The sequence below is a fragment of the Acomys minous genome (genome assembly GCF_964271855.1).
Source record: "Acomys minous genome assembly, chromosome: 9".
NCBI classification, from domain to species: Eukaryota; Metazoa; Chordata; class Mammalia; order Rodentia; family Muridae; genus Acomys; species Acomys minous.
Genome location: NC_140490.1, coordinates 85,919,128 through 85,946,442, shown reverse-complemented (window position 1 = coordinate 85,946,442; position 27,315 = coordinate 85,919,128). Strand labels below are relative to the sequence as shown.

Sequence of the window (27,315 nt, the reverse complement as noted above, 5' to 3'; positions counted from 1 at the left end):
TTTGGTGATGGAGCATCGACCTTATATTTCAGGCTTCTGGCTCCATCCCAAGCTCTGCAATACTGATAATAATTAATAATAATAAAGTGGGGGTGTGGTGACATGTGCCGGTAACCTCACACCTGTAAAATGAGGCATGACCTGAGCTACATAGCAAGACCCTATTTGGAAAAGATTAAGCTTTGTCACAGGTGGAAGCAGTCTTGGGGCACCCCATGAATACCTTGTGACAGACTGAGTGGAGCCATCCTGAGCCTGGAATTCAGGAAGCAGACCTGGAAACTCCACCTGGGCTATGGTTTTCCTAATTGACCCTCAAGGGAGAAGGAGACCGCCCTTCCCACGTGACTCAGGAAGGTGGGGAGGAGAAAACAACAGGTTGAGCCCGGGCTTGAGCGCCTGTGGAGCAGCGGACAGGCTGGTCCAGCAGGCGGGCCAGAGAGACACCTAAGGACCCGTCCCATGGAACGGATACCGGAAGGTTCACTCTTTTGTCCCTTTAACCTTTTTTCCTTCTTGTGTAAGCTAGTTGGGTTGTATAATAAAGTTTAATTGTTAAGAAACAGAGCCAACACCCTATCTCTAACAAACAAACAAACAAACAAACAAACAGAACAATGATTTTAAAAATTGCTAATGTTTATCTCACAATAGTCATATTAGTGTGTCCCTAGGCTCTTACACAGTGCCTGGACCATAATAATACTTACTACTAAATTTTGATCTTTTTGTTTTCCTTGATATGGTCTCATGTAGCTCAGGTTGGCCACAAACTGCCTATGTAGTTGAGGGTGACCTTGAACCTTACGAGTGCTGGGATTATAGGCATATACCACCATGTCCAGATTATAAGGTGCTGATGATGGAGCTTTGTTTATGCTATGAGTAGGGGAAATAAACATGTTTTTGTTTTGATCCCAAGTGTGAGATGGGGAGCAGACTTGTGAGAGAGCAGGTGATGTTTATCCACTTAGAAGTTGGACCACTTTGTTGGAGGGGCTTAGTTTTTGCCAGCTGAAAAGCATCCTGAGAGGATGTGTGTGTGTGTGTGTGTAACAAGCAAGTCTGTATGCATGGATATCCCTCTTTTTGCCTTATTCTCTTAAAACAGAGTCTTTGTTTTTTTGTTTTTCGAGTCAGACTTTCTCTGTGTAGCCTTGGCTGTCCTGGACTCACTATGTAGACCAGGCTGGCCTCGAACTCACAGTGATCTGCCTGCCTTTGCCTCCATGAGTGCTGGGATTAAAGACATGTGCCACCCCCGCCGGCAAAACAGGGTTTTAAGAATGCTAGCTTGGCAGTCAGCAGGCCCCAGCCACCCTTCTTGTCTACAGGATCGATCCACAGCTCTGAGGTCACTATAGGAGCTGGAGGCCACATTCAGCCCTTTTTGTGGGTGCTGGGGATTTTAACTCTGATCCTCATGATTTGCCAGGCAAGAGCTCTTGTCCACCGAGCCATCTCCACAGCTCTTTCTATCATTGTTGCTCCGTTTTTTTTTTGTTTGCTTGTTTTTAATGTATCTCTTATTTTAAAGTTATTTTTGTGGCACACGCCTTTAATCCCAGCACTTGGGAGGCAGAAGCTGGTGGATCACTGTGAGTTCGAGGCCAGCCTGGTCTACAAAGTGAGTCCAGGACAGCCAAGGCTACACAGAGAGACCCTGTCTCGAAAAACCAAACCAAACCAAACCAAAAAAACAAAAGAAAACATTATTTTTATGTGCATGAGTGTTTTGTCAGGTCCTCTGGAACTGGAGTTACAGACAATTGTGAGCTGCCATGTGGGTACAGGGAATTGAACCCAAATTCTTTGGAAGAGCAGCCAGTGCTCTTTAACGGCTGAACCATCTATCTAGCCCCTTGTTTTTTGTTTTTGGTGTTGGGTTTTATTGTTGTTTGTTTTGGGTTTGGTTTTGGTTTTTCGAGACAGGGTTTCTCTGTGTAGCCTTGGCTGTCCTGGACTCAACTTTATAGACCAGGCTGGCCTTGAACTCAGAGATCCACCTGCCTCTGCCTCCCCAGTGCTGGGATTAAAGGCCAGCGCCACCACGCCTGGTCTATCTGGCCCCTTGAATGTATCTCTCGCATTAATGTGTGGTGAATAAATGGTGATGGCTTTAGTCTCCCTCACAACACCCTAACCCCTCTGGGATGGTCTTCCTCTGCAAAATGTGATCATACATCCTTCTCACGCTAGGATCTCTAAGTGTGATTAGGATGTTTCTCAGCTCGTATTGTCTGTCGCCTACCACGCATGAAGCCCCTGACACTATTCTAACACCCCATAGCATTTGGAAAGTTGAGGCCAGAGGATCAGAGGTTCAAGGTCATCCTCAGCTACAAAGGTGAGTTCGAGGCTAGCCTGATCCACATAAAACGCTGTCTTCGAAAAAGACGGAAACAACAACAAAAAAGGAGCGTGAAAAAGTCACTTGGCAAGAGTCAAGTTCAGTTATGAGACATTGTTTACTTAAGCGCGCCTTTGTTCTGCTGCAGGCTTCAGCTGCAAGTCGCCGCCAGAGCTTGGGATGGGGAGGAGCTGGCATGAGGCGGGGCCCACTCTGGGGGCGGAGCCAAGACGCAGCAAAGGCGGGGCCAGAAGCTGCGGTGCCGCGGGGCTTGGACCGCCCAGGACGTCCCTTAGCTGCGGGCTCCACCTTCTGGGGCGGGACATGCACACTGATTGGTCGATGTTGCTCAGAGGCGGTCTCCATTGGTTTGCCGTGCTGTCGGCTCTGCGGGCGGTGCCCGGACGCAGGTGCCCGCCGGAGCCCGAGGAAGCCGCTGCTGACGGGCCGGGCCGGGCCGGGACCCAGGCCAGGGAGAACCGAGGGGCCTGCGCGGCCGCCCGGCCCGGCCGCGGATCAGGTAGGCACGGAACAACGAGTGGGTCGAGCTCGAGTATGCAGCCAGGTCGTGGGTCAGGGGTCCCGGGTTCGAGGCCCCGGCTCAGTACTCAGGCGGGACAGCTAGGTCTGCACTCTTGGCCTCAGCCGTGCTGGGGACGCAGGCACCTCGGTTTTCAATTCGAGGTTCGTGAGAGGTCTCCGTGCCTCGGCACGCAGTAGGAACCTCCGTGAGCCTCGGTTTCCCCATCTATGAAAAGTGGGTCATCCCGGAGCCAACCTGATTTAGGAGATGGCTGATGAGAAAGACGCCTTGCATACAGTAGGTGGTCAGTAAGTAGCTAATGTCACTCACTCTGTAAGCCTCTTCAAAAGGGTTCAGTCTGGATAGTATTCAACATTATAAAGTGTGGGGCGCTTCACAAAAAAAGCAACTCAGAGTGCACCCGTATGGAATAATGTTGTTTTCCAAACGGTAGTCAGGGACTGCCAAGATAGCTCAGCAGGTCAAGGGGCTAGCCTGAATTTAGTCTTGAGGTATCATGGTAAAAGCAAAAACAGACTCTAGAAAGTTGTCTTTTGAACTCCATAGGCACACCCTAGCATGAACATGCACAAATACATACAAAATAAATAACATGGAAACACTTTAAAAAAAAAACTCTGTAGACAGAATTTATATGGTGAGTGAGAAACATACTAGATGGAGGTTCTAAAAATAATTCCTCTCGTCCAGATGAGCAAATTGAGACTCAGTGAAGTTAAAGCTGTTGCACAAGGCCACACAGCAAACAAGGAGTTTCTGAGATTAGAACTTAGTTTCAGGACTGGGAATCTGGATAGTGTGCACTAGGCCCAGGGTTCAATCCCCAATACTGACAGCAACAACTAGAGACACACACACACACACACACACAGACAGAGAGAGAGAGAGAGAGAGAGAGAGAGAGAGAGAGAGAGAGAGAGAGATAGTTGCTTGAGTCCCAGAAAGGCAAATTAACTGGAACAAGACATACAGTATCAGTGATGGAACCGAAATAAAGAGAGAAAGCATGGAGCATGGAGGCCATGGGGCATGGTGGCACATGCCTGTTATCTACTCTGGAGGCTGAGGCAGGAAGAGTTCAAGGCCTGTCCGGGTTACTTAGTATAACTGGTTTTGGTTCAGCTTGTTTGTTTTTTAACTAATTTTTTTTCTGAGACAAAGTCTCACTATGTAGCATTGGCTGTCCTGGAGACCAGGCTGGCTTTGAACTCAAAGATCCCACTGCCTCTGCCTTCCAAGTGCTGAGACTAAGCTTGTGTGCCAGCCACCATGCCTGATTTTTTTTTTTTAAATACTATGTGTGCCTCTGTGGATTTATGTCTACTATGTAAAAATCTTAAAAACATTTTTTTTTTCAAAGAAATCCCTGGAAACTATGCATGGTGGTGCATGCCTAAAATCAATCCAAACTCTCAGAATGAGGTAGGATGGCTGCTGCAAGTTTCAGTACCACCAGAATCACATGACCATAAAGTCTATAATAATCTAAGTGGGGGGGGGGGGCAGAAAGGCTGGAATGTAGCTCAGTGGCAGATTGTTTATTTAACATATTGAGATGCTGGGTTCTATCTCTAGCATTACAAATTCCAGTGGTGGGGACGACTCATGAAACTGTTTTTCCTTCTCCCGAGAAGCTATAGGCAGTTTTTGGTTGCTGAGGGAGGGAGAAACATTTTCTTCAGTGATGTAGCCACTGGTAAGGTGCCGGCACTCCTGTAAATAAGCCCTTCCCCATGCTCCTTATTGGCTTATACTTTCTATTTAAAAAAAATTTTTTAAGGCTGGGCGTGGTGGCGCACGCTTTTAATCCCAGCACTCGGGAGACAGAGGCGGGCGGATCGCTGTGAGTTCGAGGCCAGCTTGGTCTACAAAGTGAGTCCAGGACAGCCAAGGCTAACACAGAGAGATCCTGTCTCGAAAAACCAAAAAAAAAAATTTTTTTTAGATACATTATTTAAAAAACAAAAAGCAATCTTAGTATGATGATACATGCCTGTGATCCCAGCACACAGGAGGCTGAGGCAGGAGAGTTACTGAGAATTCAAGGCTAGTGTGGTTTATATATGAAACACTGTCTCAAAAGCAAAGCAAACAAAGGAACAAAAGCTAGGGCCTGGATAGTTAGTTACAAATAGTTGCTGCTTTTGCACAGAGGACCTGGGATTAGTTCCTAGGATATATATACATGGTAGTTCATAGCTATCTGTAATCCCACTTCTAGGGATCCAACTCTCTCTCTCCTGGCCTCTGCAAGCACTCACTGAACACACATAGTGTATTTACATGTATGCAGGCAAAACACTCATAAAATAAAAGTAATAAAACATAGTTAGTAAGCCTGGTGTAGGATCGCATGCCTTTAATCCCAGCACTCATGGAGGCAGAGACAGTCAGTCACTGTGAGTCCGAGGCCAGCCTGGTCTACAAAGTGAGTCCAGGACAGCCAAGGCTACACCGAGAAACCCTGTCTTTAAAAAAGCAAAACAAGCCGGGTGGTTGTGGCGCACGCCTTTAATCCCAGCACTTGGGAGGCAGAGGCAGAGGCAGAGGCAGGCGGATTGCTGTCAGTTCAAGGCCAGCCTGGTCTACAAAGCAAGTCTAGGATAGTCAAGGCTACACAGAGAAACCCTGTCTGAAAAACCCAAACAAACAAACAAAAAAGCAAAACAAAAACCCATATTTTAAAAACTAATAATAAAAAAAATTAAACAAGATAACAACAAGTCTAATACCTCTTGAATACAAGATAACTTACAGTACAGTTGAAGTCCAGAGCACGGCTAGCTGTAAATAGGCATCTCTTTCTGAACCTTGGCCTCTTCTTCAGTCTGTGAGGCTAATGCCTGGTCTGATGTCATCGTGTTGTTGTGAGGACCTGATGAAATCCATTCAAGTCGCCCTAGAACTGTTTCCCATCACAGAGACTGGGGAGGCCAGCCTCCGAGACTCAGAGAACTGATTCTCCCAGTCTGTTAGAGTTGGGAGTGAGAAATGAATGCAGCCATGCTGCATGCAGTCGCTCTGTGCCAAATCTAGGGCTGGATGCTGGGGACAGCCGGAAAAATGTCTGACAAGGTTCCTCTTTCCAGAATTCTCGGAAGAGCATAAGGATGGGCATGACAGGTCCGTTAACAAAGAGAGCATTTTAGAGCCCCCCCCACCCCCCATGGCGTGAGGTGGACTGTGTGGATACCTTTGTCATTTTAGCCAGAGAGGTCTGAGAGAGGAACTCCAGGCATGTGACCTTTAAAGAAGACACTTAATAACAATTGTTTCAAGTCAGAATGTAGGCAGAGAGCTTGACAATCTAATATTTTATATGCTTTGTTTATTTCTGAGACAGGGTCTCATGTAACCCAGGCTGCCCTCAGACTTAGTATATAGCTGAGGATGACCTTGAACTTCTGATCCTCCTGCTTGCATGTCCTGAGTCCTGGGATGATGAGTGTGTAACCCCATACTCACACTCACCACCCCCTTCTCTCTCATATGTCTTTCTCTGTCTCACTCTGTGTCTGTCTCTCTGTCTGTCTCTGTCTGTCTGTCTCTCTCTCTCTCTTTCTCTCTGTGTGTGTGCGCGCACGCGCGTGCGTGATTTCTCCTTCCACCATATAGTTCTGGGAATAGAACTCAGGTCATCAGTGCATTTACCTGCTGATGTTTGCTTTGTTTTGTGAGGCAAGGTCTCTTGTAGCCCCACCTGGCCTCCAGCTCTTTGTAGCCAAAATAAATTTAAACTGTTGATTCTCCTGTCTCAGTGTCTAGAGTACTGGAGTCACAGTCATGTGCTACCATGCCCAGTGTTGATGGTACTATTTTAGTAATTTATGGTCTGGTATGAGCAGATTTACTAGTGTTGGTGGATTTCCCCAACAGTAGGTCAAGTAAGAGCTGTGAGGATTCTTGTAAGGTACACTTGTTTGTATAAATTCTAAGATCTCTCATCTTCTAGCACTTGGAAAGCAGAGGCAGGAGAATCAGGAGTTCCAGCCTAAGTTGTGTAGTGAGGCCACGTCACCAAGAAGAGAGAGAGAGACAGAGAGAGCAAGCACGCTGGAGATGGTAACGTGTTTGCCTAGCATGTGTAAAGCCCTGGGCTCCATCCCCTGAACTAGACACACCAAACATGGTATTCTCGAAATGAAAATATTTAGAAGGTGAAGGCGCAGAGATCAAGAGTTCAAAGTCAGGGCTGCAGAGATGACTCAGGGTTAAGAGCACTGGCTGCTTTTCCAGAGGACCTGGATTCACTTCCTTGTACCCACATGGTGGTTTACAACCATCTGTCACTCCAGTTCCAGGGAATCTGATGCCCTCTTCTTGCCTCCCTGGCACCAGATATGCATGCGGTGCATAGATATACCCCAGGCAGAATGCCCAGACACATAAAATAAAATATAAGAAGTTAAAATGTAAAAACTTTTAAAATGATAGTTCAAGGTCATCTTTGATTGTATAGTGAATTCTAGGGCAACCTACAAATCCTGTCTTAGAAAAGAAAAGAAAGAAAAAAAAAGGAAGGCGGGGGAGAGGAAAGGAAGGAAAGGAAAAGAATCTAAAATGAATCATCAGAAGTTGAGGTGGACTTTTTTCTGCATGCATTCTCAGGGTGGGGGGGGGGGGTTGAGGGGGCAGCACTTCCTCACTGACCTCTCAGCTGTACCTTCTGGTTGAAAGAACATCAGTGTCCACAACAAAGCCGGTCTGGCTGATGCCCTGTGGCTGTTATCTCCAGCTCTCAGCCTTCCTCCTGGCTATGTCTGACTTTGGTTGATAGTTGCTTATCTGACCTCTGGCTCAGCTGTAGAGGCCTCGGAGGTCGTGCTAGGTTTTTAGCTGAGCTCTTCAGGGAAGAGCTGATCTGTCAGCAGACTGTCTGGGTGCAAAAAGTCAGTTAATAATTTACGTTCCATGTCTTTGGGTCTCCGATTTTGATTTTCACAGGCAGGACTGGTAAGAGTTGACTTGGGGGCCAGGCTGGCCCTATTTTGGAACTTACAAATACTATTAGGGTTCCTGTGGGCTCTGGATTAGAGACAAGAGTCCTGGGTGTTGGATAAATTGAGACCAGTGATCTTTGGCTCTGGCCTGATGTCTAAGGGCCTTCTGTTATTTTCATGGATTTCTCAGAAGAGTCCGGCCTGATGGCATAGACCTGTGACTACTTGAAGAGCTGAGGCGGGAGGGTCTTGAGTTCAAGGTCTGCCTAGGCTACAGAGCAAGTTTCAGGTCATATCAGCCTGGGTATTCTGTTTAAAATTAAAATATTATAGGCCAGTGAGATAGCTTGTAGGCAAAGTGCTTGCCACCAAGCCTGAGTTTGAGCCCCCAGAACCCACTTGCTAGGACCTTTACATGCACTCCGTGGCACTCTTCCATAAACAAATGTAATGTAAAATTAATTTAAAAAAAAATTAAGAGTCAAAAAGGAAACATTTAAAGGTATGTGTCGGTTGGCAGGGGTGGGGGTGGAGGGTTGGGAGGGTACCTTAGTGATAGGGTGCCTGCCTGGTAAGGCACGTCTCTAAGTTCCACTCCTATTACTAGAAAGGCAAAAACATTCTTAGAAGAAATATACGCAGAGATTAGGAAGCCAGAATCCTAGTCATGCTACTCCGGAGAGGAAGACCAGGCTGCATAGGGTTCCTACTTAACTGATGAGACCCCAAGGCAGAGGGCAGAACCCCACCAAAGTCACCCACTGCAGACCTCATAATGGCTACCTGAAATACTGAGTATTTCCTGTAGCCTCTCCTTGGGAACTGAGAACAGAGAAACTGGTTTTCTGGGGACACAAACATGTGTCATTTCCTTGATGAACCGAGGTCTCCCAGAGTGCACAGTCCAACAGAGGCCATGAGTCACAAGGGGCCTGAGTGACTCAACATTCTGTTGCAAAACATTAAGTTTTTAGTTCTCTGTCTCTCTGTTTCTTTCTCTCTCTCTGTGTGTTTCTCTTTGTCTCTTTGTGTGTGTGTGTTAGGAATTGAACCCAGAGTCTCACACAAGTCTCTGTCTCTCTGTTTCTCTCTCTCTGTGTGTGTGTTTCTCTTTGTTTCTTTGTGTGTGTGTGTGTGTGTGTGTGTGTGTGTGTGTGTGTGTTAGGAATTGAACCCAGAGTCTCACACAAGCTAGGGCATGCTTTCGTACTGTTCCATAGATCCTCACTGGATTCTAGAGAGGTACTCTACCTCTGAGTTGTGCTCCTAGCCTTCTGTTTTCACTGAAGACAGCTTAATATGCTCTGAGTTGAGTCTCAAAGATCTGGTCTTAGCTAGAACAAGATGATTCTGACTGTGCAAAAATCTGAGCAAAGGGCTTGGCACATGGTAGGTGTGCAGTCACTTCAGTAGCTGTTCCACCATGTGGAAGTGTGACATGGAGACTGACTTACAGGATTCGGAAATGGGGCCATATCTGGCTTTTCTTGGAAGAATGAGAGAAAATCAAACACAAGCCAGAGCTGTTCTCCAAGCCTGGCCTAAGTTGTGTACAACAGCTCGTAGAATTCTCACATCTGCATTTTACAGATGCAAATAGTGATTAAAAGAGGCAAGCCTTTGTCTGTAGTCTTAGAACCCTGTTTTAAGTGTCATTTCTGTTGCACTGATAAAAGCAATTTCGGGGAGAAGAAAGGATTTATTTTAGCTCACAGATCCAGGCTATCACTTTAGGGAAGTCACAGTGGCAAGAGCTGGAGGGCATTTGTCACATCACATCTGTAGTCAGGAAGAGAGAGCAATGAATGCATGCAGACTAGCTCCCCACTCACTTTGTCTTTTTCTTTAGTGAGTAGTGTCTAGCCCACCTGCATCCAGGGTGGGTCTTCCTACCTCAAGTAACCAGTTGAGAAAATCTCTAGGTAGGAGAGATTCCAGATGTTTCAGGAGGTAAAAGCACTTACCACCAAGCCTGATGACCTAAGATCAAATCCTAGGACCCATATTGTGGAAAGAGAGAACCGAATCCTATAAGCTATCCTCTGACTTTCACATGCATGCATACTGCAGAACATGTGCCAACATATATAAACATACATACACAAAACAAAAATGGGTAGTGGGGGTGCACGCCTTTAATCCCAGCACTTGGGAGGCAGAGGCAGGTGGATGTCTGTGAGTTCAAGGCCAGCCTGGTCTACAAAGGGAGTTCAGGACAGCCAAGGCTACACAGAGAAACCGTCTCAAAAAACCAAAAACCAAAAACCAAAACCAAACCAAAACAACAATGACAACAAAAAAAGTAGTGAACAAACACAGTCTACAAAGAAGAAAAAAAAATCCCTCAAATCCTTCAAAAGCATGATCACATCCCAACTTAGCCTAGACAATTTCTCATTGAGAGCCCCTTGCCAGATGATTCTTAGATATGTCAGTTTGATAAGAAAATAACACAGTCCTTGACAAGACAGGACTCAAGAGCCAGACACGCTCTATAATCTAGCATTCAGAAGGCTTAGGTCTTAAGTTCCAGGCTAAGCTTCACTGTAGAGTGAGATCAAAAGAGGGACTCGGGCTGGGGAGACCACTCTGGGTAATGCTAGCTGCACAGATGTGAGCACTTTCATTTACATTCCCAGAACTCATGTAAAGTCAGGCACCATAAGCCTTCTGTGTAACCCCAGTCCTTATACTGTAAAATGAGAGGTGGGGACTGGAGAGTCTCTAAGCTGGGGGCCAGCTGGCCTGGTGTAGACAGCAGAAAACAAAAGAGACTCTGTCACAAACAGGGTGGAAGATAAGGGTATTCTCGGACCTCTGACCCCTACTTACATCCACTCACACATATATACTTGAAAGCACGGGTATAAATACACATACAAGCCTAAAAAAAAAAGGAAGGAATCCAACTGTTATTATGACTCACTAATTTTGTGTTTGGTCTCTCTGTTGGCTTCTCCCACTAGGCTCCTGGGACCATGGGCCTCAGGCCCTGAGGACAGGAGGCTCCCTGTGGCCATGACGACAGGTGACTGCTGCCACCTCCCTGGCTCCCTATGTGACTGCTCTGGCAGCCCCGCCTTCTCCAAGGTTGTGGAAGCCACAGGGCTCGGGCCACCCCAGTATGTAGCACAGGTGACTTCAAGAGATGGCCGGCTGCTCTCAACTGTCATCCGGGCTTTGGACACACCAAGGTGAGGAGTGACCATTAGCATCCTGGCTCTTGTCCCCATTTCCCTCTGGGTTGAATGGTTTTCTACTAGTCTGAGGTCAGGAGTTCAGTCACTGAGAGAGGCAAAGGGGGACACAAGCCAGAGAAAAGAAGCCAGATACTAAGGTTGGAGAGATGGCTCAGCGGTTCAGAGTGCACGTTGCTCTTGCAGAACCCTGGAGTTCACTTTCCATCACCAACAATGGGCAGTTCACAACTGCGTGAAACTCCACCTCCTAGGGATCCAGCACCCGCTTCTGGCCTCCTTGGGTACTCCTTCCTCACAGAGACAAATAAATACTGCGTGTGTGTGTGTGTGTGTGTGTGTGTGTGTGTGTGTGTGTGTGTTAAGAGGCCAAGTAGCTCATGTGGTGGAACATGTCTATCAGTGAGTCTAGGGAGATGGCCCAGGTCATAGAGTGCTTACTATGCAAGCTTGAAGATCCATCTCTCGAATCTGTGTAAAAAGCTGGGCATGGTAACCCGTGTTTGTAATCTCAGCACTGGGGAGGCAGAGACAAGCAGATCTCTGGAGTTCTCTGGTCAGTCAGCCTACCTTAGTTTTTGAGTACTAGGCCAATTAGAGACTTTTCCTTAAAAAATAAGGTGGACCTCTCCTGAGGAACAGTACCTTATATTGGCATCTGGTCTTCACAAACATACACACATGCACATGGACAGGAACACATACAATTATGTGCACACACAAAACTTGAGGTGGTGACACATGTTTATACTCCCAGAACTGAGAGGCAGAAACAGGCAGATCCCCAGGACTTGCTGGCCAGCTAGCCTAGCCAATGAGAGACCTTGGCTCAAATAACAAGGTGGCAGCTAGTGCAATGGCTCAGTGGGTAAAAGCCTCATGCGTTAGATCCCTGGGACCCACATGATGGAAAGAGAGAATCAACTCCTTAAGTCATCATTTGACCTCCATATGTATGCATGGCACACACATACCACCTGTCCACTCACAGAAGATAAATGAATAGAGCGGGGTGTGGTGGCGCGTGCCTTCATTTTATTTACTTATTTATTTTGTTTTTCAAGACAAGGTTTCTCTGCGTAGCCTTGGTTGTCCTGGACTCGCACTGTAGACCAGGCTGGCCTCGAATTCACAGGAATCTACCTGCCTCTGCTTCCTGAGTGCTCGGATTAAAGGTGTGGGCCACCACCGCCTGCCTTGATGCACGCCTTTAATCCTAGCTCTTGGGAGGCAGAGACAGGCAGATCTCTGAGTTCGAGGCCAGCCTGGTCTACATAGTGAGTGCCAGCACAGCCAAGGCTACACAGAGAAACTCTGTCTAGAAAAAAAAGGAAGAAAGAAAGAAAGAAAGAAAGAAAGAAGCCGGGCGTGGTGGCGCACGCCTTTAATCCCAGCACTCGGGAGGCAGAGGCAGGCGGATCGTTGTGAGTTCGAGGCCAGCCTGGTCTACAAAGCGAGTCCAGGACAGCCAAGACTACACAGATAAACCCTGTCTCAAAAAACCAAAAAAAAAAAAAAAAAAAAAAAAAAGAAAGAAAGAAAGAAAGAGAGAAGTCTCACCTAGGATTGATGATGACTTTCCTGTAGCACCGTAGACAGAGTCCTTCATGACCCGCCCCCCACCACCATGTAACGTATAGTCTAGCACCCTCTAGAGCACAAAAGACCGTGTATAACTAGGAAATAATGGATATAATTAGCAGAAGAGCAAGAAGTAGTGTCTGGCATCTCAGTAGAAGGTCTGATGACCCTCCCTCCTCTGGGCATGAAAGCCTTCATCATCTTCATCAGAGTAGCTGGAGCTATTTGCAAGCAACCTTTAAGACCCACGTAGTCATCAGGACTTTGCAAGGTCTCTAAAGTGTAAGCAAGTGAGCACTCTCCTCCAGGATCCATTGTGAGAATGAGATAAATGAAGCCCAGCACTGCACTTAGAACACGGTCCATCACCACAGTTCTGACGCCAAGGGGAGAAGAACATCAGTTTGAAGTTGCCTTGTGGAGCACAGTGAACCGAAGCCCAGATTTGATTATGCAGTGAGACTGTGTTTCAAAAAGCTAAACAAGCCGGCATGGTGGTGCACGCCTTTAACAGAGAGACCCTGTCTCCAAAAATAAAAACAACAACAACAACAAACAACAACAACAACAAAAAAACAAAAAAAGCAAAACAAATGAGCATGGTGGTACACATACTCAGGAGGTAAAAGTGGATGGCTTTCTGTGAGTTCAAGGCTAGCTTGGTCTATATAACAAGTGCCAGGCCTGCCAGGGCTACATAATGAGACTCTGTCTCTAAATAAATAAATAAAAATAGGCACGGTGACACATGCCTGGCATGCCAGGACTGGAGAGGTAGACTCAGGAGAGCCAGGAGTTCAAGGTTATCCTCAGCTATAGTGGCAAGTTAGGGGCCAACCTGGGCTAAATGAGTTGGTGTCTAAAAACAAACAAACAGAAAACAAGTTGTAGTCAGGTGTGGTGGCGTGTCTCAATCCTAGCACTTGAGAGTCAAAGGCAGGCAGATATTTATGAGTTTGAGCCTAGCTTGGTCTACATAGTGAGTTCCAGGTCAGTCAGGGCTATCCCCCGCCCCCACCTCTCCCCACCCTCCCCGCCCTGCAAGAGATTCTCTGTATATTCCTAGAAACTGTGTCTTAAAATAAATACAAACAGAGTAAAAAGATGGTTTAATTGGCGAAGGGCCTACTATGCAAGCATAAGGACCTGAGTTCAAATCCCCAGTATCCATGTAGAAATCCAGATGCAGTACTCAATCCTGCAAACCTTTAAGCATTCCTACAGAGAAGTTGGGATGGAAACAGGTGAAGCCCCAGAAACTCAGGGCAGCAAGCCTGGCGTATACAGCACCAGACACTGACCCTGCCTCAAATAAGGTAGGAGGTTGTCCTCTGTCTAACTTCCATTCATGTGTCATGACACACTCATATATATACACACACAGACACACTCATGTAAGATAAAATAAATTAAACAAAACAACAAAAACCCCCAGAAGTGCCTTAGTAAACTGTAACTGGGGAGTTCTCAGTAAACTGTAACTCTGCCTTTGTTGGAATTGCTGTTCCAGAGTTCCCAGAGCTTCCCAGAAGATACTAAATTGACGTGTCTCTTAGGAGTTTCACTGTTTCCTTTCCCTGAGTTGGTTTCCGGAATGGGGAGTCCTTTCCTGTGATGAACGTGTGTGTGTGTGTGTGTGTGTGTGTGTGTGTGTGTGTGTGTGTACTTGCAAGTATGTGTGAGAGGTTTTTTTGTTTTGTTATTTTTTTGTTTTTGTTTTTGTTTTTTTGAGACAGGGTTTCTCTTGTCTGTCCTGGACTTGCTTTGTAGATCAGGCTGGCCTGGAACTCACATTGATCGCCTGCCTCTGCCTCCCGAGTGCTGGAATTAAAGATGTGTGCCACTACACCTGGCCTATGTGTGAGAGTTTCCATGTGTGTGGTTACACACGTGTGCAGTATTGTGTCCATGTGTGTTTGTGGAGGTCAGAGGCTGACATCAAGTGTCTTGATCTCTTTTCAACAAAGACACACATGCACATGCATGTTGAGCCTAGATCTCTGACTTGAGCTCAGAGCTTGATGACTTTGCTAGTCCAGATACGCAGCTTGTTATGGGGACCCCAGCTTCATTTCCTAGGTGCTGGGATTACACAAGGGCCACCACACTCAGCTGGTATCTGTGTGGGCACTGAGGATCCAAACTCTGTGCTTACATGGCAAACTCTTTACTGGCTGAGTGTCACCTCATCCTCACCATGGGCCCTTCGTTAATGCAAAAGAAAACAGCAACTTAGAGACTGGGCTGAAAAGAAAGATGTGAGCCTTGGCTTTTGGGATCTGGGCTGTTGGCATTTGGGTTTGAGACAAGGTCTCATGTAGCCTTGGCTGAGCTCCAACCTTGAACTCCTGATTCTCCCGTCTCTACCTCCAAAGTGCTGGGTTCACAGCCATGACTGTTTTATGGTTCTGGTGATGGAGTTGGAGCCCAGGGCATCCCGAATACCAAGCAGGCACTCTACCAACTGAGCTCCAGCTCTCTGTTGAGCTCTTTTATTTTATTTTTTGTTTATTTGTTTGATTTTTTGGGACAGGGTTTCTCTGTGTAAACTTGGATGTCCAACTCACAGAGATCTGCCTGCCTCTGCCTCTCTGAGTGCTGGGATTACAGGCATGCACCTAGCCATACAAGATTATTTTAAAAAGACATTATCAAACCTCTTGGCTCTATCTGCACATTTTCTCACCTGTACGTGTGAGAAAATCACTCATCTGTTTTTCTGTGCATGGCCAAGGAAGACAAAGGGTGGGATGGTTGAACAGACGTAGAAGCCATCACACACAGCTGCTATGAGGAGTCTTTAATCACAGCTCACTTTGGGGAAGTTGGGTGTTTCCTAGGGCAGCTCAAGAAGACAGGAGGGCTATCCAGTACATGAGTCACTGTTTTCTAAACATTTCTGCCCAGAAAGCATAGTTGTCCACAAACACACACACACACACACACACACACACACACACACACACACACACACATGCACACACACACGCGCACACACGGTGGGAAGCTAGCTCTGTTTTGTAGATAAGGGTGTTTCCCACTCCTCAACCCTTTTCTCCAGCTTTCCTTTGAGTGGTGGAAGCCTAGCTACTTTTAAAAGACCTCAACAGGCCAGTCGTTGTGGTACATACATGTATTCCCAACAGGCAGAGACAAGTGGATCCCTGTGAGTTCAAGGCCAGCCTGGTCTACAAAGCCCAGGACAGCCAAGGCTACACAGAGAATCCTTGTCACAAAAACAACAAAACAAAACAAAAATCTGAGAAACCCTGTCTGGGGTGCTGTGCTGGAGGGGGATAAGGAAGTTTGCTGTACGCTGCTGGGTGTGGTGGTGCAGGCCTATAACCCCATATTCAGGGAGGCAGAGGCAGGCAGGTAGATCACTGTGAGTTCGAGGCCAGTCTGGTCTACAAAGTGAGCCCAGGACAGCCAAGGCTACACAGAGAAACCCTGTCTCAAAAACCAAAAACAATCAAATAAAAGCTTGTGTGGCCAGGCACAGCAGCACAAAGCTCTTATCCCAGCCCTCTGAGAGGCAGAGGCAGGCAGATCTCCATTGAGTTGGAGGCTAGCCTGGTCTACAAAATGAGTCCAGGACAGCCAAGGCTACATAGAAAGATCCTGCCTCGAAAAAAACAAAAACAAAAACAAAACAAAACAAATCTTGTGTGTGTAAATGTGTATATGTATATATGTATGGTCATGTGTGTGTCATTTATTTGTTTTTTAAATACTTTATTCTGTACTGCATGTGAGCTAGCAGGCAGAAAAGGTCACCAGATCTCACTATAGATGGTTATGAGCCACCATGTGGTTGCTTGGAATTGAACTTAGGACCTCTGGAAGAACAGTCAGTGCTTTTAACCTCTGAGCCATCTCTCCAGCCCTGTGTGTGTCATTTGTATTGCTGTATATGTGTTCTGTATAGCACACATGTGTGATGTCCGTTAGTTTATGTGTGTGACCATGTGTGTGCTGTAGTCCTTGAGGACGGTATTAGTTACTTGTCTCATTGCTTTGACAAAACACCTGACAGAAGCAACGTAAGGAAGGAAAGGTTTATTTTGAGTCATAATTCCAAGCTGTCCATCATGGCAGGAGCCTCTGAGGTGGCTGGTCACATTGACCCATTGTTAAGGAAACTTGGGAATCAAAGAGATGAATGCTTGTGTTCAATTTACTTTTTCCTTAAAAAAATGATTAGTGTGTATGTGTGCATGTGTGCACACTCTTGTGCACATGCCATGGCATATGTGTAGAGGTCAGAGACTCTTTTACCACGTGAATTCCAGGGATTTAACTCAGGTCATTAGACCTGTCAGCAAGCACCTTTATCCATTGAGCCACCCTGTGTCCCCACTTCCTCATTTTTATTCAGTCCAGGACCCCAGCCCATGGAGTGGTATCATTCGTGTTTGGGGTGGGGCTTTCCACTTCTATTAACCTAGTTTGGAAAAATCTCTCACAGATGTGGCCAGAGATGAGTCTCTAAGGTGATTCTCCATCCTGTCAAGTTGACAATATAAACCGTCAGAAGGACCAAGGATGGACCACAGAAGGACCACCAAGAGTGGATAGTTACTTAGGGATATGCTGTTATTTCACCAGAAGAAGAGAGCATTAGGCAGGCAGGGGGACAGCATGCTCACTTTAGGCTAAAAAGAGCCCACAGTAGCCCTGGTGATGGAGCACGCGGGCCTACCAACGGGAGTTTGAGAAAGTTGTGTAAAGAAGGGGACATCTTGAGCTGGGCTGTTGAAGAATGAGCAGGAATCTACCGCACAGCAGCCAGGGAGCGACAGTGAGCTTATCACCCAGCACGTACTGATGCCTGTTTAAGCAGCAAGCCCTACCAGCCGTCATTCACAAGTCTTATCTTCACACCCCTCCAGCGACTGTCCCTTCTGCCGAATCTGCCACGAGGGAGCGAATGGGGAGACCTTGCTGTCGCCGTGTGGCTGCACTGGCACGCTGGGAGCTGTGCACAAGAGCTGTCTGGAGAAATGGCTGTCTTCCTCCAACACCAGCTACTGTGAGCTGTGTCACACTGAGTTTGCTGTGGAAAAGCGGCCCCGGCCTCTCACAGAGGTATTTGCCTGGGGGAAGACTCAACAACCAGAAGGAGGAAGGGCAGTTTTGGGGAGACAAAGTTAGCAGCGCTGCCCAGGTCTGCTGGGAAAGCTGATCACGTCCCTGTCAATGCCGGGAGGGGTCTGCTGATGCGTGGGAACCCAAGTGGGCAGAGGCTGCAGGTCTGCAAGCCTCTGCCCGCCGTGCTCGCTCCCTCTGTCGGCTCTGGGTTTTGTTTTGCTTTGTTTCTGAAGAAGGGTCTCAGGCTGTCTTCAAAGTAGGTTTTAGCTGAAGACCTGAAGTCAACTTCCCAACTCCTGATCATATAGCATCCACTCCAGCCTCCCCTTCCCGAACGCTGGGATGACAGACATGGTTTATGCACTGCCAGCAATGGAAACTAAACCACAACCCCAGCCCCAGCCAGCTCCCATTTTTAACATTAGCCTTGAGAATTTGCTACCGTTGCCCTCCTGTCTTCTGTTCCTAAGTGTTGTGATGACAAGCTTGCACCACCATCCTGTCTTCTGTTCCTAAGTGTTGTGATGACAAGCTTGCACCACCATGCTGGGCTGGTTTTTGTTTTTTTTGAAATAGGTTGTCATTGTAGTTCAGGGAGGCCTGGAGCTCAGGGAGATCCTTCTACTTTGTCCTTTTGACTGTCAGGATCATAAGTCGTGAGCCCTGGGGCTACCATTGTTAGTTCTTTTTTTTTTTTTTTTTTTTTGAGACATGGTCTCAGGCTGGCCTATAGGTTGCTGTGTAACAGACTGGCCTTAAATTCCTGATTCTCCTGCCTCTACCTCCCACATCCAGGCACACCACCACACCTAGGCTTTTGTTGTTGTTGTTTACATTTGTTTGTTAGTTTCTTTAAGACAAGGTTGCATTATGGAGCCCTGGCTAGCCTGGAACTTGCTATGCAGACCAGACTGGCTTTGAACTGTCTGTGATCCTCTTGTTTCAGCCATCACACAGTTGTTGGGGGCCGGTGTTTTGAGGCGGGGTCTCTCTAAGTAGCCCTAGAACTGGCTTAGAACTCCCTATGAAGACCAGGCTGGTCTCACAGAGATCTGCCTGCCTCTGCTTCCTGAGAGCTGTAATTAAAGGTGTATGCCACCATGCTGTGATACTGTTTCTTTTTAAAATATTTTTTAAAATATTAAATTACGTGTGTATGTGTGGCACACATGGGCATGGCATATGAGTGTAGGTCAGAGGACAGCATGCAGAAACTAGTTATCTTGTTTCCTCGTGTGGGACCTGGGATAGAACTAAAGCTGTTGGACTTGTCAAATGCCTTTACCTGCTAAGCCTTTTCACCAGCCTGTCTTCTTTGTTTGTTTGTTTCTTTCTTTCTTTCCATCCACCCATCTGTCTGTCTGTCTATCTATCTATCAAGCAACCAACCAATCTACCTATTATAGCCCTGGTTGGCCCAAAGCTTGGTATGCTCCTGTCCCAGCCTCCTCCGCCGCCAGGTGCTGGGGTTACAGGCATGTGCCACCAAGCTCATGTCATCAAGTATCCCTTTGAGCACCTCGGGAGTGCCCAGTCTAGTTACCAAAACACCCATAGTTAATAATGTCCCCGTGATCTCCAAACAGGCTAGTTGGTGGGGGCAGTTATGAGGGTGTCTCAGTTCCTGTCCTGTTTGCTGTGATAAAATACCCTGACAAAAGCAACTTAAACAGGAAAGGCTTTGTTATGACTCACAGTTCCCGGTCACACTCTGCATCACTTCAACGAAGTCTTAATGGTAGGTCTATCTCAAACAAGATAGCTGGTGACATTGCATCATAGACCGGAAGTGGAGAGCAAGCAACACTAGTGCTCATGGCTCTCCCTTCACTGACCAGGCCAGCCTACAAGAAGGGACCACTTGAATTCACAATGAAAGTCTTCTCACCTCAGTTAATGTTGAGAGACCAGAAGAATTAAAAATTGTATTTCAGCATCACAGGGGCAAACAGGCCTCCAGGCCTGAGCAAAAACCAGGCATGATAAAACATAACAATATAATTAAGAACATTCCCTCACAGGCAAGGCCACAGGCCACCCTGATCTGGACAGTTCTTTCTTGAGACTCCCATCCTAGGTGATTCCAGATTCTGTCCAATTGGCGGTTACCACTAAACACCACAGAGCTAGAGAGATGGTTCAAAGGTTAAAAGCACTGGGTGTTCTTCCAGAGGACCCAGGTTCAATTCCCAGCATCCACTTGGTAGCCCACAACTGTCCTGTCACTCCAGTTCCAGGAAATCTGACACCCTCACAAAGACATACATATAGGCAAAACATCAATGCGTATCAAAAAGAAATAAAAATTTGAAACCCCGCTATATATCACAGAGGAAATGTTGCAGGAGTAGCATGTATGCAGGGCAGCACTTGGGGGTCAGGAGCAGTCTCAGGAGCTGGGAGATAGCTCAGTGGATAAAGTGTGTGCCATAGAAGCACAAGGGCCTGAGTTCAAATCCTCAGAACCCACCTAAAACCAGGTGTAGTAGCCCATTTCTGTAATCCCAGCATTCCTAAAGTGGAGACAGAATTCCTGGAAACTCACTGGCCAGCCAGCCTGGTTTATAGAAGAGGAAAAGCATCAGGGAGTTGAAGGTGAGGGTTGTCACCTGAGTTTGCCTCTGACCACCACTTTATGCTGTGGCACATGCTGTTCTGTACTCATACACCAACACACAAACACATGCAAAGATTTCGATTGTGTGTGGGGCGAATCCCTAAATTGAGACCTGAGGGTTTCAATGCAGTCAGGTATTTAGGAAGCCTAGGGAAAAGACAGTCTTGGCAGTACAAAGGCCCCGAGGCCACAAGGAGCCGGAACAGACAGAGCAGGTGAAGCTAAGAAAAGGGCTGGGGATATAGCTCATGCTGGACTGCTTACATAGCAGACGTGAAACCCTGAGATCATTGTGTAGAGTCCAATATGAATGGCAGCACCTGAGAGGTGGAGGCAAGGGGGTTAGAAGTTGGAGGTCATCCTTAGCTATGTAGGGAGTTTGAAGCAAGTCTGGGCTACCCGACACCTGTTGTGTAACACTATTCTTCAGTGTATGCGAACAAACGTCTGAGATGTTCTGTTTAAACAAAAAAACCTGAGATGGCTTTGTGGTTTAAGTGCTTGCCACGTAAGCATGAACATCACTGGGCTGACGTATGAGAAGCAATGTCCAGTCCTGAGACCAGGAAGCACTGCCCTGTTAGTTAAGGCCATTATGGGCCTCTTAGGAGACCAAAGTAAAGCCTCCAGCCCACCTAGGAGTGGGGATCCCAGGAGGCAGTGAGAGGGACCAGTCTCTGCATGCATCATCTCCTGCCCTTGTCTCAGACCTCAGTGTGCCAGTTTAAAAGGCCTACTATGGGGCCTTTGTGCCCACCCTTCCATCCATTCTCTGAGGCATTTAGCTCCCTGGCCATCTCTGCCATAGTTAAAAATCACATCTCTCAAGGCCGGGCGGTGGTGGCGCACACCTTTAATCCCAGCACTTGGGAGGCAGAGACAGGCAATCGCTGTGCGTTCGAGGCCAGCCTGGTCTACAAAGTGAGTCCCAGGCTAGTCAAGGCTACACAGAGAAACCCTGTTTTGAAAACCAAAACAAAAACAAAAACAAAATTACCTGTCTCTGCCTCTGCCTCTGTCTCTCTCTCTCTCTCTCTCTCTCTCTCTCTCTCTCTCTCTCTTTCTCTCTCTCTCTCTCTCACTCCCCCTGTGTGTATGTGTGCGCATGTGTGCACACATACATGCATAGCATAGCACACATCTGGAGGTTTAAGGATGACTTACAGAGAGTTGACTTTCTCCCTCTACCTTTGCATTGTATTCTGGGGATTGAACTCAGGTCATCAACCTTGTGAGGCAAGTGCTTTGCCTACTGTGCTGGCTCCTAACTTTTCCCGTCTCACTAGCACATGAGAACAAGTACCGTTTCTGCTACCGTCCCTGGATTTTTTTTTGTTTTTTTTTTTTTGGGTTTTTTGAGACAGGGTTTCTCTGTGTAGCCTTGGCTGTCCTGGACTCCCTTTGTAGACCAGGCTGGCCTCGAACTCACAGCGATCCGCCTGCCTCTGCCTCCCGAGTGCTGGGATTAAAGGCATGCGCCACCACCACCTGGCGAATTTTTTTTTTTTTAATGAGCCATGCTTGTTTTTCTTGGTCCATCATCTTTGGGAGTCTGTATGCTATAGTAACAAAGCGTTTGGGGTGGTTGTGGCAGCCTTTAGCTTCCCAGCTGCATCCCTTCTACGGCACCCCTCCACATAGTTCCTCTTGTTCATGTGTTCCCCTGCAGTGGCTGAAGGACCCAGGGCCCCGCACTGAGAAGCGGACGCTGTGCTGTGACATGGTGTGCTTTGTGTTCATCACACCGCTGGCTGCCATCTCAGGCTGGCTGTGCCTGCGAGGGGCCCAAGACCACCTCCGTCTGCACAGCCGGCTGGAGGCCGTGGGCCTCATCGCCCTCACCATTGCCCTCTTCACCATCTATGTGCTCTGGACACTGGTGAGTGGGTGCAGCCGGATGGGTGGGCTCAGCTGGAATCCCCAGGCTGGGTGTGGGTAGTCCCCCCAATTCAGTCTTCCTGTTGTTCTAGGTTGGCAGTGTAACACGGGTCCAGGGATGCCCAAAGCCAGCAGCGAGCCTTTTGCTCCAAGGGCGCAAAGGCATCTAATCACTATGGCTCAGGTGGGAAGAAGAGGGACAGATCAGCAAAAGGCTGAGCCTAGGAAGAGATTGGGAGAGAGTGAGGTAGAGCAGATACATGTTAAGAGACCGAGGGTGGGTGAGACATCTCAGTGGGGTGGAGGCAGGAGAATCCCGAGTTCGAGGCCAACCTGGACCACATGAGACCCTGTATGGGGCTGGCAAAATGGGGCTGGCAAGATGGCTCAGTAGGTAAGGTGCTTTCTGCGTAAGCCTGGCAAGCTGAGTTCGCCCCCTGGCACACACATAAAGGTGGAAGAAGGCTGACTCCACAGAGTTGTCCTCTGGCTTTCACACAAGGGCCCCTCAACAAGAACAATAAATACTTTAAAAAATGTAAAACAAAATAAGCCAGGAGAGATTGTATGAGATGTATTGATTGAAGAATTGAAGGGGTAGGGGGCTGTGGCTCCATGGCAGAGCACTTTCCCGGCATGTGGAAGACCCTAGGCTTCATCAGTAGTACACTAAATAAACAGAAAATGAGTATGGAAGGGATACCCTATAAAATGTACTTGTTTCTATGTGAAAAAAATTAATTTAAACTAAAAATTAGCTATGAGTCAGCGACTTGGTGGGTGAAGGCAGTTGCCTTTAAGGCTGGCATGCTGAGTTTAACCTTCAGGACCCATATGATGGAGAGGGACGGCTGATCCTATAGGTTATACTCTGATCTACACACACGCACACACACACATACACACACACACACACACACACACTATACAATATAATAAGTGTGTTTAAAAGGTAGTTAGAAGGAAGAAGAGAAGAGAAAGGAGAGGGAGAGAGGGGGCACAGAGAACACTGAGACTGTTACTGAGACAGAAAGGGATAAGATCAAGTAGGGGTGCCACAAAAGCAAGCAGCGGCATCTTTGATCAGAGAAAGTCCTTGCACTGTCCAGCTCACTAAGAAATCATTTTCAGGGATAGGCATTAAGCGTTCATGTTTAGCACAGGAGAGCCTTGGTTCCAACCTAGCAAGGCACACAAACACACACAGTCTCTGTTAGGTTCTGAGCCAGCCTCCGGTAGCCCATACTAGCTTCAGACTCGTTACAAAGCTGACAATGGCTTTGCGATTTTTGATCTTCCTGGTTTTCTCACCTCCTGGGTGAGTGCGTAGGTTACAGGTGTGCACCACTACACACTTAAGCACACACTGTTGTAACTGAGCCTCAGCCCATCCCTGTTGGGCTTTTTTTTAATGAGACAGGATCTCAACCTAGGCTGGTCTTGGACTCACTGGAATAGTCCTGCTTAACTTCCTGAGTGTTGGGGTTACAGGTGAGAGCCGGCACGCTCACCTTGCTTAGTGGTGTCTTACTGTCTGTGTTAGCACACCGAGGATGTGATGCAGTTCTCAGCATGTGTTCCTGTCATAAAGGGGCGCATATTTAAAAATAGATAAACTGCATGAAAACATATGTATTGCTTTACATCTGCTTGTTTTATCGTTTGTTAATATCCTTATAAAGGAAAAGGGGCAGCTACCCAGAACCCCCATTCATTGTGTGGATGCACCGTATTTATTTAGTCAATTAATTCCTTTTGACTCACTCTGAAACTTTTGGCAATGTGTGAGATTTGTTCCCCTGTGACAAATAGTATTTTGGGCTACTGCCAAGGAAGTTCTTTCTCCCTTCTTTCTTCCCCTTCTACTTCCCTCTCTCCCTTCCTGCTTTCTCTTTTCTTTCTGTGGTGCTGGGGATTGAAGCCAGGGACTTGAACATTGTAAGCAAGTGCTTTACTATGGACTCAGTTCCTGACACTTAGCATTGTATGTACTCATAAGTATATGGGTGTAGTTGCACACATTGGCACATAATGCGGAGGCCAGAGAGAGTCCAATACTGAGTGTTCTCTTCGATCACTGCCCATCTTTTAAAAATTGTAAGTGCTAACTGTCCATCTTGTTTGTATATTTTATTCTTGCATTCCTTGTGTGTGTGTGTGTGTGTGTGTGTGTGTGTGTGTGTGTGTACGTACACCATGGTATGTATGTGCAGGTTAGAGGGCAGGTTGAAGGAATCTGTTCTTTCCTTTTACCATAAGAGGTTCTGGGAATTGAGCTTATATCATCAGGTGGGTCAAACACCCTTATTCTCTGAGCCATTTCTCCAGCTTATCTACCTTTAATTAATTTATTTTTTTATTTTTATTTTTTTTTGAGATGTAGCCCTGGCAGGCCTGGAACTTGATGTGCACACCATGGTGGCCTTGAACTCACAGAGATCAGAATGCTTTTGTTTCTTGAGTTCTGGGATTAATGGCATTTACAATGATACCCATTTTGTTGTTGTTGTTGTTGTTGTTGTTTTGTTTTCCGAGGCACTGTTTCTCTGTGTAGCCCTGGCTGTCCTGGACTTGCTTTGTAGGCCAGGCTGTCCTTGAACTCACAAAGATCCACCTACCTCTGCCTCCCAAGTGCTAAGATTACAGGTGTGTACCACTATCGCTTGGTAATACCCATATTTAAAAAATAATTTTAAAATTACATTTATTTATTGACTCTGTGTGCGCTGGTGAGATGATGATTTGTAGAAGTTGCTGCTCCCTCTCAACACCATATAGGTCCTGGTTGGTGAACTCAGGTTGTCAGACTTGGTGGCCTTTACCTGCTGAACCATCTGGCTAGCACTCCACCTTCTATTTGAGACAGAGTCTCTCACTGTACCTGCAGCTCACTGGTTTGGCTAGACTGCTTGGCCAGGGATCACTAGAAATCTGCTTGTCTCTGAGTCCCAGCACTGGTGTAACATGTGTATTCTGTAATACCCAGCTTTTAGGTAGGCCTGAGCCCAGGTCCTCACACTTTGTCAACTGAGCCATTTTTCTACTCCCCTTGCTGTCCTGGACTGGCTTTGTAGACCAGGCTGGCCTCGAACTCACGGTGATCCACCTGCCCCTGCCTCCTGAGTGCTGGGATTAAAGGCATGTGCCACTACGCCCAGCAGTATACATTTTTTTATTGCTTCTCTGTTCTCCACCTGTTTATCCCTCCCTCCTCTAATACCCGTGGAAACTACCCATCTTTTACTATCTCCACAGTTTTTCCTCTTCTAGAATGTCATGTACTTAGAGTCAGTCAGCAGCATGTAGCCTCTTCAAATTGGCCTCTTTGGCTTGGTCGTTTGAATTTAAGTTTTTTCCATGCCTTATCCATGCCATGGCTTTTTATTGTTGTTGTTCCATATTGAGTATTGAACCCAGGGCTCTCTTGTACTAAGCAAGTAGGCCACTACTGAGGTCATCCCCATCCCTGTTTTTTTATATTGTTATTTTGAGACAGTCTCACTAAGTTGCTCAGGCAGGCCTTGAACTCACACTGTAGTCCTGGAACACCTTAGATTTATGATTATCCTGACTTAGTTTTCTGAGTAGCTGGGTTTACTCAGGTTACATTTCTTCTGTACTACCAGCTGTACTCTTTTTTTTTTCCCAACTTATTTTATTTCATGTACATTGGCGTAAGGGGGTCAGATCCCCTGGAACTGGAGTTTCAGACAGTTAATGAGCTGTCATGTGGGTGCTAAGGATTGAACCCCGATCCTCTGGAAGAGCAGCCAGTGCTGTTAACCATTCAGCTGTCTCTCCAGCCTCTCAGCTGGACTCTGTGTGTGTGTGTGTGTGTGTGTGTGTGTGTGTGTGTGTGTGTGTGAGAGAGAGAGAGAGAGTGTGTGTGTTTGTGTGAGTACATGTGTATGTGTCAGTACGTGTGTACGTGTGAGTACGTGTGTATGTGTGAGTACATGTGAGTGCTACCAGCCAGTGAGTCCTAGTGATTCTCTTGTCTCTACCTCCCTCCCCTCCCCAGTTTTGGGGCTATAGGCATAGCACCGAGTCTTGCTTAGCTTTTTACGTGGATAATGGGATTTGAAGTCAGCGCCTCAAGCCTGCACAGCAGGTGTTCTTAATCACTGAGCCATCTTCCGAGTCCCATAAACGCACCATCATTTTTTCCCTCTTACCTATGAAAGGACACCTTGGTTGCTTCCAGGTTGGGTAATTGTGAGACTGCTTGGGGCTAAATAATCCCAAGAGAGTGGTAGGACTCCATTGTCATAAACTGTTAGAAGGAATAGCCTTGCTCCCTGCTGGGGTCAAGGTGGTGGATCCCCCACTTTTACAGGACTCAGAGCTTATCAGAGTATTTTCAGATAGTCTACAAGAAATGCCCAGAGGTGGCGCTGCTTCTAGGTTTGGCCTATGGCAAATGCCTGGGCCCCCTTTCCTCCCCAGGGTGGAGGCCTGTCTCTACCTTCCCACCCACTGCAGGACTGCCCCCGCAGGTCTCCTTCCGGTACCATTGCCAGCTGTACTCAGAGTGGAGGAAGACGAATCAGAAAGTCCGCCTGAAGATTCGGGAAGCAGATGGCTCCGAGGACCCCCACCATTCCTTACTGGCTGCTGGACTCTTAAAAAAGGTGGCAGAGGAGACTCCTGTGTGAAGGCCTGGCTGGCAGGCCCCCGAGGGAGTGGAGAGACCAGAGTCAGATGGCAATGCCCTGACATTTGGAAGGATGGAAGCTGCCTGACCCTTCATCCACAGCCACGATGCTTCTCAGGCCAAGAGCCACAGCAAGCAGAGCGCCTGCTCTGTGATCCAGTATGAACGTATTTTCAAGGGTTTTGTTTTGCACGTTGTTGTATATGACAAGGACAGATGGACAGACCTGAGCTTTGGATGGAGCAGATACCCCTATCTCATTCTGAGATCTGTTTGACACCTCTTGGCCAGCAGCTTTGGCTTCTTGTGTCAAGGGCACCCATTGGACTAGAAGGTTCCAGCAAGCTTCTTGCATTACTCTGCACTTAGCTGGCTTGCTTTACTGGCACACTTGACATTATAAAGTTGCACTGCATTTCAAAAACCCACCCCTGGATGAATAAAAGGAGTCCTTGCTGGCTAA

General features: G+C 47.1%; 1 protein-coding gene across 5 annotated transcripts; it reads left to right on the top strand.

Annotated features, from left to right (window-relative positions):
• Positions 1–2,713: 2,713 nt before the first annotated feature.
• On the top strand, positions 2,714–27,315 carry MARCHF2 (membrane associated ring-CH-type finger 2). Of its 5 annotated transcripts, XM_084797046.1 has the most exons (5): positions 2,714–2,870; positions 10,801–11,028; positions 17,505–17,700; positions 21,990–22,199; positions 26,695–27,315. In XM_084797046.1, exons 2-5 carry the CDS (start codon positions 10,853–10,855, stop codon positions 26,851–26,853), a joined length of 741 nt encoding a protein of 246 aa, XP_084653172.1. In that variant the 5' UTR covers positions 2,714–2,870; positions 10,801–10,852; the 3' UTR covers positions 26,854–27,315. The 5 variants fall into 5 exon arrangements, with proteins under 5 accessions (XP_084653172.1, XP_084653173.1, XP_084653171.1 ...); XM_084797045.1 differs by lacking the exon at positions 2,714–2,870 and having other exon boundaries at positions 10,784–11,028; positions 26,681–27,315; XM_084797044.1 differs by lacking the exon at positions 2,714–2,870 and having other exon boundaries at positions 10,784–11,028; positions 26,645–27,315.

Excerpts from the sequence above, each read along its gene's own strand:
- MARCHF2 (XM_084797046.1), top strand. The coding sequence starts at position 10,853 with ATGACGACAGGTGACTGCTGCCACCTCCCTGGCTCCCTATGTGACTGC. Across the intron at positions 11,029-17,504 it reads CGGGCTTTGGACACACCAAG|CGACTGTCCCTTCTGCCGAA; the intron begins GTGAGGAGTGAC and ends ACACCCCTCCAG. Across the intron at positions 22,200-26,694 it reads TCTATGTGCTCTGGACACTG|GTCTCCTTCCGGTACCATTG; the intron begins GTGAGTGGGTGC and ends CTGCCCCCGCAG.